The sequence below is a fragment of the Thalia democratica genome, chromosome 1, assembly GCF_965202585.1.
Source record: "Thalia democratica chromosome 1, ktThaDemo2.hap1.1, whole genome shotgun sequence".
NCBI classification, from domain to species: domain Eukaryota; kingdom Metazoa; phylum Chordata; class Thaliacea; order Salpida; family Salpidae; genus Thalia; species Thalia democratica.
Window position 1 is genome coordinate 45,960,295 of NC_139165.1, and position 15,298 is coordinate 45,975,592.

General features: G+C 26.9%; 1 protein-coding gene across 3 annotated transcripts in view; it reads left to right on the forward strand.

Moving 5' to 3' along the window:
• The window catches only part of LOC145831916 (uncharacterized), a 28,282-nt gene extending 14,346 nt beyond the window's left edge, over nucleotides 1–13,936 (forward strand). For 2 of the 3 annotated variants that reach the window (XM_082939273.1, XM_082939287.1), the window contains exons 8-11: nucleotides 3,387–3,512; nucleotides 5,784–5,971; nucleotides 7,701–7,912; nucleotides 12,375–13,936. In XM_082939273.1, the coding sequence (XP_082795399.1) occupies nucleotides 3,387–3,512; nucleotides 5,784–5,971; nucleotides 7,701–7,912; nucleotides 12,375–12,504 (656 nt within the window). In that variant the 3' untranslated portion in view covers nucleotides 12,505–13,936. The remainder of the gene's footprint in view (nucleotides 1–3,386; nucleotides 3,513–5,783; nucleotides 5,972–7,700; nucleotides 7,913–12,374) is intronic. The other variant, XM_082939279.1, reaches the window with a different exon arrangement.
• The last annotated feature ends 1,362 nt before the right edge of the window (nucleotides 13,937–15,298 follow it).

The following is a 15,298-nucleotide window of genomic DNA, read 5'->3' on the forward strand; positions in this document are numbered from 1 at the left end:
TCAACAGTTATTAAGTTTTATCTGCCTACTTAAAAAAAGTTGAGATATAAGATGTACTCAATTTAAATTAAATTTTTAAGTTTTTAAACAATGGCTGGATAAGAGTTGAATTTATAAATAATATTGCTTTTATTTTTTGTTAGTACAAAAAAATTCGCAAGTAGTTATAAAATATTGAAATAAAAGAATTTATTATCCAGTCGCAACGTTCAAAGCTGGTATGAACAAAAATATGTGAATGTGAGTTTATGAAATTTTAAGATTTGGGATTAAAAAATAATCCACTGTGAAAATGACAATTTTTTTATCAATTATCAATTTGCATCTACGTTGAAATTAGTTGTTAAGCTCAGGGTTGCCAAAAAACATGAGCACCTAGAATAATCTGGAATTTGACAATTTAGGCTAAAAAATCTGGAAAAACCTGGAAATTGAGAAATTTTGAAAAAAAAAACTGGAAAAACCTGGAATTTTTAACGAAATAAACATGTTAAGTAGTAAAATTTCGATTTTACACAAAAAATCTATCCTAAAGATAATTTTTTTTGTCATCATCAATTTTTTTTTTTTAAACACATTTAACGTAGCTTTACAGTATCTTTTCAATTTTTGTTTACTTTCTACTTAACCCAGTTTCTTACCTTAAACTTAACTTTAAACTAAAATTAGACCCAAAAATGTGTACTTTTAAAAAACCTGGAGGAAGTTTGTCAAAAACATTTGGCAACCCTGTAATCTTGTAAAAATGCCTTATATTTTGTTGTAAAGTTTTTCTTTTGCCTGTGGTTGTTGAATTTAATTGAGTTTGAGTTTGTTCTTTTGTGTTGGAAAAATGGTGCCAAACTTAATTAAGTACAGGTGAATAAAATTGAATTAGTTGCTTGCAGGTATTGGCCGCAATTTATATAATGAATATAACTTAGATTAATTAAAGTTATGTTGGGTTTAATTTTTAAATTGTAGTTAATTAAACTCTGAATCCACTTGCAATTAAAAATGTATTTACACTATATAAATTGCAAGCTTTATTGTTGAACTTTAATATGTCGTTTTGATTTTACAAAACAAAAATTAGATTAATATTTCTTGGAATTCATAGAGCTATGTATTTAAATAGTTTGATTCATAAGGACAAAAATGTTAGAAATTTTAAAATTTTCCTTGTTAAAGTGTCAATAAAAACTAAAAAAATACCTAAAAACTTATAATGATATATAATAAGTACATTTGAAATTACTTTTTGTTTTTAATGGATTGAATTTTTTGGGTACAATTTTTTCTATATGGTTTTAAACGTGTAAATTCAAATTAAGCCGTATCCGAGGTCAAAACAAAGTCCAGTTATCTATTATAATCAAGTATCAATTCAAAATTGCTACTTGTGCTCAAAACAAAGCTGTCCAATGAAAAACTAAAAAGTACTACAAATATAAACGTACATTACAGTAGCAAGTTTATATACATCTTAAACAAAAAGAAAACCATTGTATCACTTACTAAATTGTACTTTTACAATTCTACTTTTTTATAGATAGCTGTTAAGTGTTTCAAATAAGTTTATATTTGGTTTGAGTTTATCCATCCAAATAAGTTTTTTGTAGTCTAGATTCTGGAAATTAAGTTGTTTTTGGAAAGCGACTTTAATGTATGCTTATATTTGTATTACTTTTTATAAATTGAACATTTATTTTTCTAAAAATACTATCCAAGTTTTGATTATGCCCTAAATGTCTTTTGAGATCTTTGTTTGTTTTAATATTACATATTTTGTTTTAATTTTAGTTTAACTGTTAGATTTTCACTTATGTTTTATATGTATTTTTTTTAAATGTTGTGTTCTTTTTTTTACAGCCGTTTGAATCATTTAAAATTTTAATAAATGATGAAAGTTCTCAACACTAGTTTGGTTTGTTGTTCCATTGTACAGCTTTGTTTTGATCTCTAGTAGCAATTTTGGATTTATCTATAACACGTGTTCGAGCTTATTCAAGAGAATAATAATCAAGTTTAGGATGCAAATAACATCAATTTAAATATAATTTGTGCGTATAAGGTGTCACCTGTTTCTTTATATATAAAATGTAAATATATTTATTTGTTTATCAGTACTTTAATGTTGTTTTATAAATAGAATATAATAATAGATATCACATTTTTATGCCAATAAATTTAAACGGCGTTTTAATTTTGTCAAGTGATTTTATAGATTGTTAGCTTAACAACAAATTAATCAAATATTGCGTTCATGTCGTTTATGGTTTATTTCAAGTTGGTTCGAGAAACAAAAAAACATAAGTAAACAAATATAAATGTCAAAAAGGTCGATACCGCGCGATGGAATTTAATTAATTTATTATGTTCAATTAAAAAATGCTAAATTGTGTGTTAAAAATAAAGATTAAAATTAAAAAACAAAAGCTCTATAATTGATTTATCAATATCACTTGTTGTTCTGTAAAAATTTGAATATTTATCATTTCCTATTTTTCAACTCAATCGGTGTTATGTAACTTTAAGTTCGATCACAAAGCGATTCTGAGCTAATATAGAGAAAAATTAATTTTATTGTGCATTATAAATCATAAAAATATTATTTCCTGCCAATATTGTTATTGAACTTTATTTATTAAGTAATTTTATACCCATGCTTTCTGACTGTTAAGTTTTTGTTAATAAATCAAACCTTTAGAATTTAGTCTGTAAACAAAAATTAAATGCTCCGTTGCTCAAAGTAATTTTTTTTGTGTAACTTGAGAATCTAAAAAGACTAATTGAAGTTGATGAGTTTGGGTGAAATAAGGAAAACGGTCAAGTTAATAGCTGGAAGATAGCATTGTGTAAAGTCATCCATTGAAATTTAATATATGGTTGATTAATGATGACTAGTAATTATTATTTTCTTTTTTGACATCCGTTTGATAGTTTATTTTATGAACACGTTACGCTATGGGTAGGTTGTTAAAGTGAAAAATTAACTAAGGTTAAAATATTGCTTTATTAGTCGGAAAAGTATATTTCTGATTGCACGAGCGTAATTACATCCACATTTTCAAAAATTAACAGTCCACTAATGAGGACAAATCAATAAAAAATTCTGTATAGTACAAAACATTTAACAACTATCGAACATAATCACAAAGCTTATTTGTTTTAAGCTAAATATATATTTTATATTTTATTATCAACGAAACACTACGGTTTTTTCTGATACAACTGTTTTACTATTATGCTAAACAGAATAGTCATACCACCAGTCAGTTTACTGAAAATATAAAAAATAAAGCACCACCCAAAATGCACATGTAATCAATAAGTTCAACAATTGTTTAAAGCAGCCAGAAAAATGTTATGTAAATTTCAATTCACCTTTCTCATCGTTGTTTCAGCAGCTCTCGTAGTGGTCGGCATAATGCTGGTGACCGTGTCCGTGGTCGCAGTCAACGTCTACATAAAGAGAGAGTTCATAAAGAGTTCGATCGCTTCCGCGTGCTTCCACTCCGAACAGAACACCGGTTAGTTGAACTTGTTTCAGAGTTTGAGTTGTGTTTGAAGAAGTGAGGTTGTACTAATTTCACAATTTTAGTTTCGTATGCGCTCACGAGCGGTTCGAGCAGAACAAAGTTTGCGGAATAAACTCTGTGAAAAGTAAATAGTATGTAGTTTAAAAAGTTAGTACATGTAGTTGAATTTTTTTTTTTTATATAACAAAGTTTTGTAGCGCAAGCATCAGAATTTTATATAACTGCTTGTTTTAATCACAAACTGGATATTGCGCCTGGTTTTCACAATAGGTAAATGGGTAAAAGTATACTAAATTTTTTTATTAGTTTTTATATAAAAATTTTTAAATTTTATTGGTTTTATGAGTTTATTTTGTACATTGCTTAGAGCACTTTATTCTTTAACCGTTTCAAAACCATAAAGTAAGCAGAGGGGTTTTAAATTGAATGATGGTTTTTGATTTAGTTTTGTATAAATTTACATTAGTCTCATTTGAATTATATTGTTATAATAATTGTTTTAAGATTAACGTCGGTTTGAAATTATAAATGTATAGTTATTAAACTAAAAAAAAATCTTAAGATGTGGTTTTGTTCAAAGTTTATTTTTGTATTGAACTACTTTAAGTTTAAATATATTAGATTTTTAAATTTGATATAAAAATAATTTGTATTTATTACGGTTACTAATTTATTTTCAAGGGTTTACTGAAAACATTAAAACGTCAGTATGTTTCCAGCTAGTAGCTCTTTCAAAATAGTGTTGTTTAGTCTATGTGCGTGCTATAATTTTTGAATAGTACATTATCTAACACAATAGTTTTAGTAATTTAAATTTGAACTTATTTCCATATTCTGTTTTTTTATAATTTACAATTTATCTACAGGTTGTATGATATTTTCAATTTTATTTAGGAAACTTTCTTGAATAGCTTTTATTAGTTTTTAGGTAATTTTTAAACCATCAATTTGATAAGATTGTGCAGAAAATTTAAAGTCGTTAATCAGTGTATCATATAAGTTATATATGCTTCTGCAAGTTTTACTTCTAGCCAGCTTTGAATTTAAACTCTGTTTTGTACAGGAGTTTTTCAAAAACGTTTAGCAAATTATTTTTCACTGTTTAATAAAAAAGTATAGTAAGTTTGAAGTGCCTTTAATTTTTATATTAATTTAGTACCAAGAAAACACTTAAAAATAAGTGTGAAACCTACCTATAAAATTTAATTTTAGTTTACAAAAAAAAATTCTATAAGATTACTTAACATATCTTATATTTCAAATATAAATAATCTATGAACTAAGTGTTTATAAATTAGTAAAAACTATTTTATTTTTGTATACATTGTAATCTTTTTAAAAACTTCGTTAAGTATTGAAACAAACTTTAGTTAGATTGTAAAAACAATTATGTTTGTACAATTGTAATGTATTCATGTTTATAGCTTTCATACTTATTTTAATATGAATTATTTAATCAGCTTTAAGAGTTTAAGGAAATTAAAAATTTATAGCTTGAAATAAACATGTTCAATACTTTTGTCCTTTTACGTGACATTAAAATTTCAAAAATTCGAGTTTATAAAAATAAAATTTATGGGTCCAACAACTGATAAAACAACTTGAAATTTAGAAAAATTCAAAATTATTCGAAAGTATAATTACCACAATAATAATCATAAAAATTTGAAAACAATTTATGACTTTTTTTTTGTATTTTTATACTATTAAGCTTTAGTAAAGTAGTTTTCAACTGTTGAGTGTAATTATAAAGATTTTTTATTTAAGTCATAAAGACTTCTTAAGGTCATTAAAACTTTAATACCAAACTAAAAAACAATTTAGTGTTTCAAACTTGGTTTAGTGGTTAAAGTATTGTAAAACCAACTTTAAAGATAACCAATAATCTTTAAGCTGTGTTTCAAAGTATAGATTTTTTCTAGAGAAACAAAAATATAGCAAATATCTAAAAAAAAGCTCATTTAAAAGTTATATTTAGTGCTTTTTGAGGTTCAAGATCATATAATTACAAATTAAAACCGTGAAAAAGGATTTTAGAATGTGTTTTTTTTGTAACTGCATACTTTATACAAGTATATGAATATCAGCAGTATGCTCATGACTTTTCCAAACGAAATGAAAATAATCGATAAATGTCTAAAAACATTTCAAACAGCTCTGTGAACTCTTGATTTAAAACAAGTTATATTTTCATTGATGCATTTATATCTTATCAGTACTAAGCGCATGTCATAATTTATACTTCTGAATTTTTTTTTTCAGAATCTAGTTCGCAGAAGCAGCTGCTGGAGGACGGAAGCGAGCAGATAATAGTGATGACTTGTTCGGATAATCGAGAGGACAAGCAGGTCCACTTCACTCAGTACCTGGCGAGCAGCATGGCCGCACAGGTGACCGGCTCGCAGGACGTGTGGGTTGATTGCAACCTGTGGGCGCTCAACACAAGCAAGGTGAATGTTGTTTGGATTTTTTTTTTAATAATTACTGATATCTATTGTTTTCATCTGAAAATTTTACTAAAACAAGTTTCGTAGATAAGGTTAAAGTTGTTTAAACAATAAAAAAATTAAGTTTAAAAAAAAAATAACAATTGATGCTTAATGCTGTGGGTGGTCTTTAACCTTTTCAAAAACACCGCGATGCTGAGTTACCGGAAAATAAATTCTGTGCACACCTGACATTATGTTTTGGTAGTCAAGTAACGTTTCAAAAATTGTTACTTTTATTACAGTTAGCCTTTTATAGTTGGCACAGGTGCACACCGTGAAGACCACTGACCTAGTTTTTGCATCATTGACTTTTAGTTGAATAGAAATAATAGTTTTGTAGAAAGTTCTTCAATCATTTTGTGAGTATTTGAAAGTTAAGTCTGTAGTAGTATTCTTTTATCTCATGGCAAATGATTATAGCGCTACCTTTCACGGATAATAGCTTATCTAATGAATTTGTTACAAATTAGTTGAAACATTACACAATACGTGTTGACGTATGAAATCATTATTTAAAGAATTTCTTTGAAAGTTAACTTTCTAAAAATAGTAGCTATTTTTAGACTTCCATTTGCTTCAGATCGAACTAACCATAGACCCATTAGAATATGGTAAATGACTTTTTTTTTGTTATCCCACTGTAATGTTATGAACATAGTTTCTAAAAGTTCAAGTAGTTATGTTTTGATACTAAAAGTAAGTATACAGCTTAAATAAAGAAACTAATGTTTAAAGTCAACATATGGCTTAGCATTAAGCTTCTACATTTACAAATGCGTTTAGAAAAAAATGAGAATTAATTGTAACATTTTTATTTCATATACTTTATTATACTTTATTTAGTATTGATCTCGAACATGAGTTATTTCCTTAATTAAGTTTTAAAGACATTTTTGACTAAAATATAGTTCTAACCCCTATTTTTACTTTTTGCATTTGTAGTTGTTTTTTTTGTGGCATAATGGTGATTAATTAAAGTTATAATTAGTTATTTATTGTTATTGATATGGTTAGATTAAAAGAATAACGTAAAGGTAATAAGTTTAAATTATTTGATGTTTTTTGGTTAGTTATTTTTTTAAGTTTATAAATCGTAAAACTTTATTTAACAACCCATGAATTGACCAAGAAAACTTTGAATTTGCTCGTAATTACATTTTTATAAAACAATTTAAGGGCTAGGTAAATTTAAACCTATAGTATATGATTTTTTTTTATATCTCTCTTAAGATAATATGTTGTTTTGTTTAAATTAGGTTTTTAGTTCTCAATACATTATATAAACAAAGTAGATCAAATAAAATTAACACTGGGTTTATATATGTTTCGTATTCTTTATGCTTCTCTTAATATCTATTTATATATTCTAGACTTTTAGTATAATAAAACGCGTTAACCTGAAAACATTTAAAATCTATTAAACTTCATTAATTTATCATACCGAAAATCGTGATTTGAAACTGTGTCGTGCAACTGTTGCGTTGGCCTTGGTTTCATACAGGCACACTGTTGCTGAAAGAAAAACAACGTTCTACTCGATTTCGCCCTTTTGGTTGTTCGACACGCGAAAGCTCGTGAAAAGCAAATGTGAACGTTTTGTTTTTATTTTATTCTTTATACAATACAGCTTGATGCTCAGCTTCCCTTTTGCAGCTCACCTCCGAGTTTTTAATCGCGGTAACTTCAACAGGACACCAAGCTGTGGCTGTGCGACGCGATAGAGAAGCGCAACTCCGACTCGGTTTCCCTGCTGCTGATCGGCTCGGACGACGAGAAGCTGCTGGAGTACCGGAACGTCGCCCGCAAGTGCTGCGACGTGACGAAGATTCGAAGTTGCAGGCAGGTCGCGTTCGCCGGCAAGGCGCCGAAGCGGTCGTTCAAGATGAGCCGCTCCGACAAATGGTGAGTGGAAGTTTACGTATTTTGATGAGCAAATTTCAGTTTTATATAAAAGCGTTTGTTCGTTTACAATTTGAATTGCGCAAAGCTTCGGCGAATAGGCTGTACAACGTGATGATTGATCAAACGGTTATGTAAGATAAACTTTCTATGAAAATGCCACGCTTGAAAAATAGTATTTTATGTAACTTTTTAGTACTACAGACAGGGTTGCCACACACTCAGGGAACTCAGGGAATCTCAGGGAATTTTGAAACTGTAGAAAATCTCAGGGAAACTCAGGGAATTTTGGCATTTTTCTTTTAACTCAGGGAAGTTTTGATTTTTTCTCTAAATTTCAGGGAAGTTTTTGAAAATCTCAGGGAAATTTTTTTCTAGATCTAGAATGAGGTTTAGTTAATCCAGTTTCAATAGTTTGTTCAAAAGTAGTAATTTTTATTATTTAAGTGGTTATTTAGAATTTTTTTTAGCCTTGCGGCTAGTTCTTCAATATTCTTAGTATTAACATTGTAGTTTTTTTAAGTTTTAAATTTATATTTACTTAAGTAAAATCAAACAGTTTAGAGAAATGAAAGTTGTTGTTAACTATTCATTGAAAAGTTCTAATAAACTTTTTATTTTTAGTTACTTATGTAGTTTAAAAAACACTATATTGTACTATTAGTTCTTATTTTTTAAATAATAAAGTTATTTGTTATTTGTTTACAACTACTTGTTTTCAGTAAAAAAAAAATTAAAATGAATACAGATTAGTGTTGTATTACTTTTGTTAAAAAATAGAGGTTAAGTTTTTGTTTATAAATAATAATTTCAAAAGTAGTAGCAGTAATGGTAATTAATTTTTTAGTGTGAATGTTTTAATTACAACTTTTTTGCAGATTTAATTTAAAAGCTTTTTTAAGTATTATGAGTAAAGTACAGTTTAAAACCTTGTTTAATAAAAGTTGGCTTAACCATGAAGACTTCAAAGATTGGTTACTTGAGGATGTAGACAAAGAGAAGTTTAAATGTAAGTGGTGATGATACACCAATGGCCATATCCAACATGGGTACAAGGGCATTGAAATCGCACAGTATGTCGAAAAAACATCTTAAATTGAAAGCCTCTAAGAGTAAAAATAATGCAATTACTTCTTATTTTGGTGGGACTAATAGTTCAACTAGTATATCAGCTGCAACTTCTTCAACAGCTGCTGAAATTTATTGGGCTCTCAAGTGTACCAAAGAAAACTGGTCAGGAAACTCTTGCGATAATAATAACACTTTATTCACTACCATGTTTCCTGATAGTGAAATTGCAAAAAAGTTCTGCATGAATAGAACCAAATGTTCATATATAACAAACTTTGGTATAGCCCCTTTTTTTAAAGATGTCTTAAAAAAAACAGTTTTGTGCTCGTCTTTTTATTTCATTTCATTTGATGAATGTTTCAATAAAGTCTTGCAAAAAACTCAACTAGATTTGGTGGTGAGATGCATGAATAAAAAAAAAGTACACTGTCAATATTTTACTTCAGCATTTTTAGGTCACTGTACTGCAGATAATTAAAAAAAGCCCTATTGACCAATCATAGTTCAATCAAGTTTTTTTCATAAATTTAATGCAGAAGCATACACATACAACCTTCCTTTTATTATTAAAGAAGAAAAATGAGAATGAGGTATTAATAATTTGTGTTAGAAGATAAATTTTTTTTTAAGATTTGAAAAATACTCAGGGAAATTTAAGGTTACTCAGGGAAGTTTTTGGTCACTCAGGGAAGATTTTTTGGCTCAAAGAGTGGCAACCCTGTACAGATCTTAAACAAAAGTTTAAGACATGATTCGTTCAAAAACATTTTTATTTAGCAAACAAGTAAAATATATTTCAGCTAAGCCTTATCAACTACTTTTGTTAGCAAATAATTTTAAAATAATTTTTGAGTGAGTAAACAGTTATAGGTTTCATCTGAAAATACTTAATTAATAAAATTAACCAAAATTAATTAGAGATAGATTAACAGTTTATACTAACATGATTATAAATTAATTATTAGTTTAACTAAAATAAGCAAACGTAAAAAATATAAGTAAAACTAACAATAAATAAAATGAAATAAGCGACAAACGGTTTTTATAACAACTTATAAAGATTATATTTAGTTAAATTACTAGTTAATTTATAATTATGTTATTATAAACTATTAATCTATTTCTTATTGATTTTGCTTAATTTATTAATTGAGTATTTTCTGATGAAACCTATAACTGTTTACTTACTCAAAATTTATTTCAAAATTAGTTGCTAACAAAAGTATTTGATTAGGGTTAGCCGAAACGTATTTTACTTGTTTGCTTAATAAAAATGCATTTGAATAAATCATGTCTCAAATTTCTTTTTAATTGTTTTTTAGGGTTATAACTAGTTGTGAAAGAACCAGTAATAGTTTGTTTTTATTTATAAAATTAAAACTTTAAATAATTAAACTACTTTTTTACAGTTGTTGGTAATATTTTTTTTAAGCGGTTGACGTTATATAAACTAATACTTTAAAACGTAGCATTAGATTAAACATTGAGCAAATTAACCTATAAATAGTTCTTGTCGTTTTTTTAACTCAACAGTTATAAATAAATTTAAGTATCAAAGTATCACACCTATCTTTTTTAAAGAATAAAGTCTGTTTACTTTTTATGATAAGCAACAAACGTTTAAATTTTTATTTATGTTTATTTGTTACGTAACGAAGCACATTTTCATTATGTAAGTAAAAATGTTGTGAGTTGGTTTAATTTTGTTAAACTATTTATTTATTTTTAATAAAAAGTTGTCTTTCTATGTTCTTCTTAACAATTGTTTAGATAATATACAAGTCTATATCTTATCCGAAATATTTTACATAATAACGATTTTCAAAGTTTTTAATATTGATTAATTTTGTAAAATATAATTTCTCAGCAATATTTTTACTAAATATAGTTGAATTGAATTTCATTGTATTAAAGCACTTTAATTTTTTGAATTTACGTACTTTAACTTCAAGCAAGTAATAAAATCTATTACCTTTGTATTAAGATAAATTTAGTTTGAAACTAAACTATAAGTCAAACAAACCTAATACAAAATTTCATTTTGTCAGTTCAATTGAAAATTGCTTACTTTTATTCTGATATTTGTTTAAATCTAGCAGATCATGCTACATTTGAAAAATGATACGTTTAAGAACATTAAGTTCATTATTTTTGTGGTTAAAATATAAATATTTTGTTGCAATTGTATGTTGCTACATTAGCGTTTATGGACTGTAACTTTATTTAGAACGTGAATTAAAAGTTTGCGTTTTTGATTGAATTAAAAATGCTTTATAAACAAGTGTTTTTATGCTGGTTTTATTGTAAGGTAAGGATGTAGGTACACTTAATTTATTGGTACTACTCATCATAACTAATTCCTAATTTATTTAATTACTATCTTACAAATACTAGATTTTTTTTGAGACTACTTTATATAAATCAGACAAGACAGTTTGAACAATGTATCTATTATAAAAAAGAACCACAAAATACTTTTACAAAACATAAGTTACTTTTGTAAAAAACTGGGAATAATAAAACCTAATAACAATTTAAGTTTAAGTGAAAAATACTTTAAATTCAGGGTTGTCAAAAATCCTGGAAAAATCTGGAGAAAAACAATTTAGACTAAAAAAACCTGGAATTTTAATCAATTTTTATATTTAAGTAGTAAAATTTTATCTGACACAAAGAATTTACTGTATAAACAAAATAACTTTGTCATCATCAAACATGTTTTGATTAAAAAAAAACATTTTAAGAAGCTTTGAGATATCTTTTCAATGTCGTTATATTATTTAACATAATTTTTACCTTAAGCTAAATTTTTAACTAAAAATAGACCCTGAAACTTGTAATATTAAAATTTGCCAAAAGCATTTGGAATCCTGAATAATGTGAACTATAAAATATTCAAAGAACTCTAAAATAATTAAATATTGTTTAATCAATAACTCTTTATATTTACACCATAACAATGCAATTAAAATACAACACAGTTCTACAAATAAGTCTATTTACAAATTTTAACGAGATCTCAATACCTGTTCTATATCACTATATTACCAGTCACTCTCTTTGTTATGTTTTTAGTGCAATTAGCATTTACATGCTTCATCGGTCGGGCTGGTTTTGTTAAACTCAACATATTAAACAATGGATCAGCGTATTAAAGATGCATTCCATTACAGTATAACTTTTTGATGGTTTGTGTAACCATGAGTAAGTTCCAAGCTAACTAAATAAAACAAGTAAGGCTGCGATGTGTGCTTTCATATTCAAAGTCCTAAAAAATAATTTTCAATTTGTTATTTGTTAGACCGAGTGCTGACTAACATATTATTATGGCAAAACCAGCATTGCTTTTTCTCTCTTTACTCAAAGTAAAAATAAAAACCCTCTAACTTTACAGCTACGAGCTGCCTCGGGACTTGGAGGAGATGCTGGACAACTTGGCGATGACGTCGCTCAGCTCCAAAGTGACGTTGCAGCTGAAAAAGATGGCGCAAGAGATCATCGACTCGAAGGAGGCCGGGTGTTGAAAGGGGGTTGATGGACGACCTTGTTCGCGCGCAAGATCAAGTGTTGATGGTGATTTTCAGTGTGAGATCGACTCGGCGGTTTCTTCAAGTTCGCCGTCGAAGTAACAGATTATTTTCGTTTTGATTAGGAACAGAAATAAAAAAGAAAGTGCGCCGGCTCAAAAAGAACATACGTTTTTTTTTCTTGTCGACGTATATATCTGTACTGTGTTTTAAGTTGGCTTTTCAGCTGTTGTGTGAAAAACCTAATCTCTAATTCGAAAAAGTTGCTAGTGCTCTGAATTAATCAAACCTGCCAAAATAGCATCATTCGTTTGTTGATTAGGTTTTATGCATAATTTAGTCTCAAATGTCTGTTTTGTCAAAAGATTTCTACCTCAAGAGGTTCCGTAAAGATATCAAAATATTTTATAAACATATTTTTTTCCAAACCTTACTCACTTTTTTGATTTTTCAGAAGTTTTATGCAATTTTATCCCATTCAATTAAACTCACTACTTTGTTAGAAAATTTAGGTGATACTCTGCTTAAAATAGCAGTACGTACATGATATTTTGAACAATGAAAATTCTTTTTATACTGCGTATAAACACATAAGTTCTTCATATCGTTTTAGTTGTAAGATCTTGTCAAAAATAAATTTTAATGTATAATTTTGCACAGATTTGTTTTAGAATTTTTTGTATGGTTTTACATAAAAGTTATATTGGTGTAAAAGTTACTGTAGTGTAGTAGAAAATTTGTTGTGGTCTCATGTAATTTTTAAATCATTTTTTTTATAAAAAAATCAGTTTTAAATGTTATCTTTCTGTAGTTTTGAAACAACTCATCCTTAAAACTATTAAACTTTTTGAGTTTTATAGTTGTATAACTTGTTTCCAATATGCCTGTTTTTGGCTATGAGTTTTAATTAAAAAATAAACGTATATTATGTTTTAGATTTTTAGTTAATTTTTCCTACTTATGTAAGCATTTATTTGTTTCACCTGCTTTTTAAGCTATAAAACTTAATCAATTGTTGAAATACTGAAACAACACCAGAAAATTAAATTCGACACAAAATGCAATAAAGTTGAATTCTTGATCAAAATTTCAGCCACATTTTTGAACGTATTTACTTTAAGCTTTATGAAAAAGTTTACTTTGAGTGTTTGAACAACTGAAATGTTCTGCAAACGCTTGTTTTGAAGAATGCAGATTATATTTGCGGTAGTTTTACATGAACTTGCTCGATTTTAAATAGCTCGATTAAGTTGTTTTCTACTTAAATTTGAATTTTTCGTGATCTTTTTGTACTTTTCAATAAATAGTTTTTTTTAATTTTTGTTAAAATGTGTTTTTTCACCAGTTTAAAAAGTTACCTTGAAAAATATTACTTATCTTTAATTTGTCTCCAAAATGTTTCTTCTTTCATAAGCATTTGTGTATTCAAACGATCAAGTTCAAATAAAAATAAATATATTGAAAAATTGATTTATCTTTAATAATGTAATTAATCAAAAGATTAGCGGGTAAGGCACTTAGCATATAAACTTGATCTGTAGACCTAATAAGAAGTTTTAGATGTGATTAATATTGCGGGTAAATTTAAATTAACCAAAATAGTTTTTAGTTTATAAGTATATTATTATGTATTTTTGCAATGCGTACATCTAATTTTTTTAATATACATGATGATTACAAATATAATTAATTTTACTATATTAAAAAAGACTATTCTAACGCTGATTTTTTATAGGCTGTGATTCTTGTTTTTACTATAAAAGACTGTTTAGCTGTGACTGCAGTATTTTGTGTTAGAAATTTGAAAATAACTTTTAAATTGGAGTTTGTAATGCACATGTAGGTTACTTTTGTAAGTGTGCAAAACAAAACATATTCTGTAAGTTTACAACCGCTAGTAAATAGAGCTTGGAATTTTATTTAGTAAAATTTTGGTCCTTTCTGTTTAAAATACAATATTTAATAAATACGTAAAAAAAAGTTTCAAATTAAGGTTCTTATTTTATAAATATTTACATAAGCAGCAGAAGTTATGTCAATTTTATACAAAATTTATCTTTTTTATAAATATGTTTGGAACTAAAAACTATGCAAAGAATAATTACTGATAAAAGACATTTTATACTCAGTTTATGATAAAAAGTTTGATCATTATTGTCTCACTGCATACGAAATTCCAGGCCTCTGCTCTGCAGAATTTCGCCGATGTTTTCGTTAATTTTTAATAAAAAGCTTATACATTTCTTAAATAGTGTCAAAAATCAAACTATTATAATTCTTATCCTTACTTAAGATTAGTATACAATAGTTACTCAAACTCATGCAAACATTTAAAAAATTGTATCGCCTTTTTATTTAAAATTGCTGATACATAGTTATTTTAATTATGACAATCGCTGGTGTTTTGGGAAAATTACACATAAGGTTCATCCAAGTTTTGTTCAAACTTTTTGTTAGTACTTTTGTGCTAAACACTCATGTTAATTGTTTCAACCTTCATTTCAGCTAATTATTATTGTTTTTTAATTGCCAAGTTAAGTAAGCTATTTGAATTAATTAAAAAAAATTGAGGTTAATGAAACATATCCAATAGTTTATAGATTCTGTAAATTTAGCATTACCGCAATTTACTATGAAACAAGTTCTTAACTATCGTAAACGAAATTTACTTTTGTTTTATTAAAGGTACTTCAAATGTACTTGAAAAAATACAACTCCCCACTATTCAAAGTATAAACGTTTTAACAAAATTTTGTGTAGTTTAAGCGCTTAATTATTAATACATAGTAAA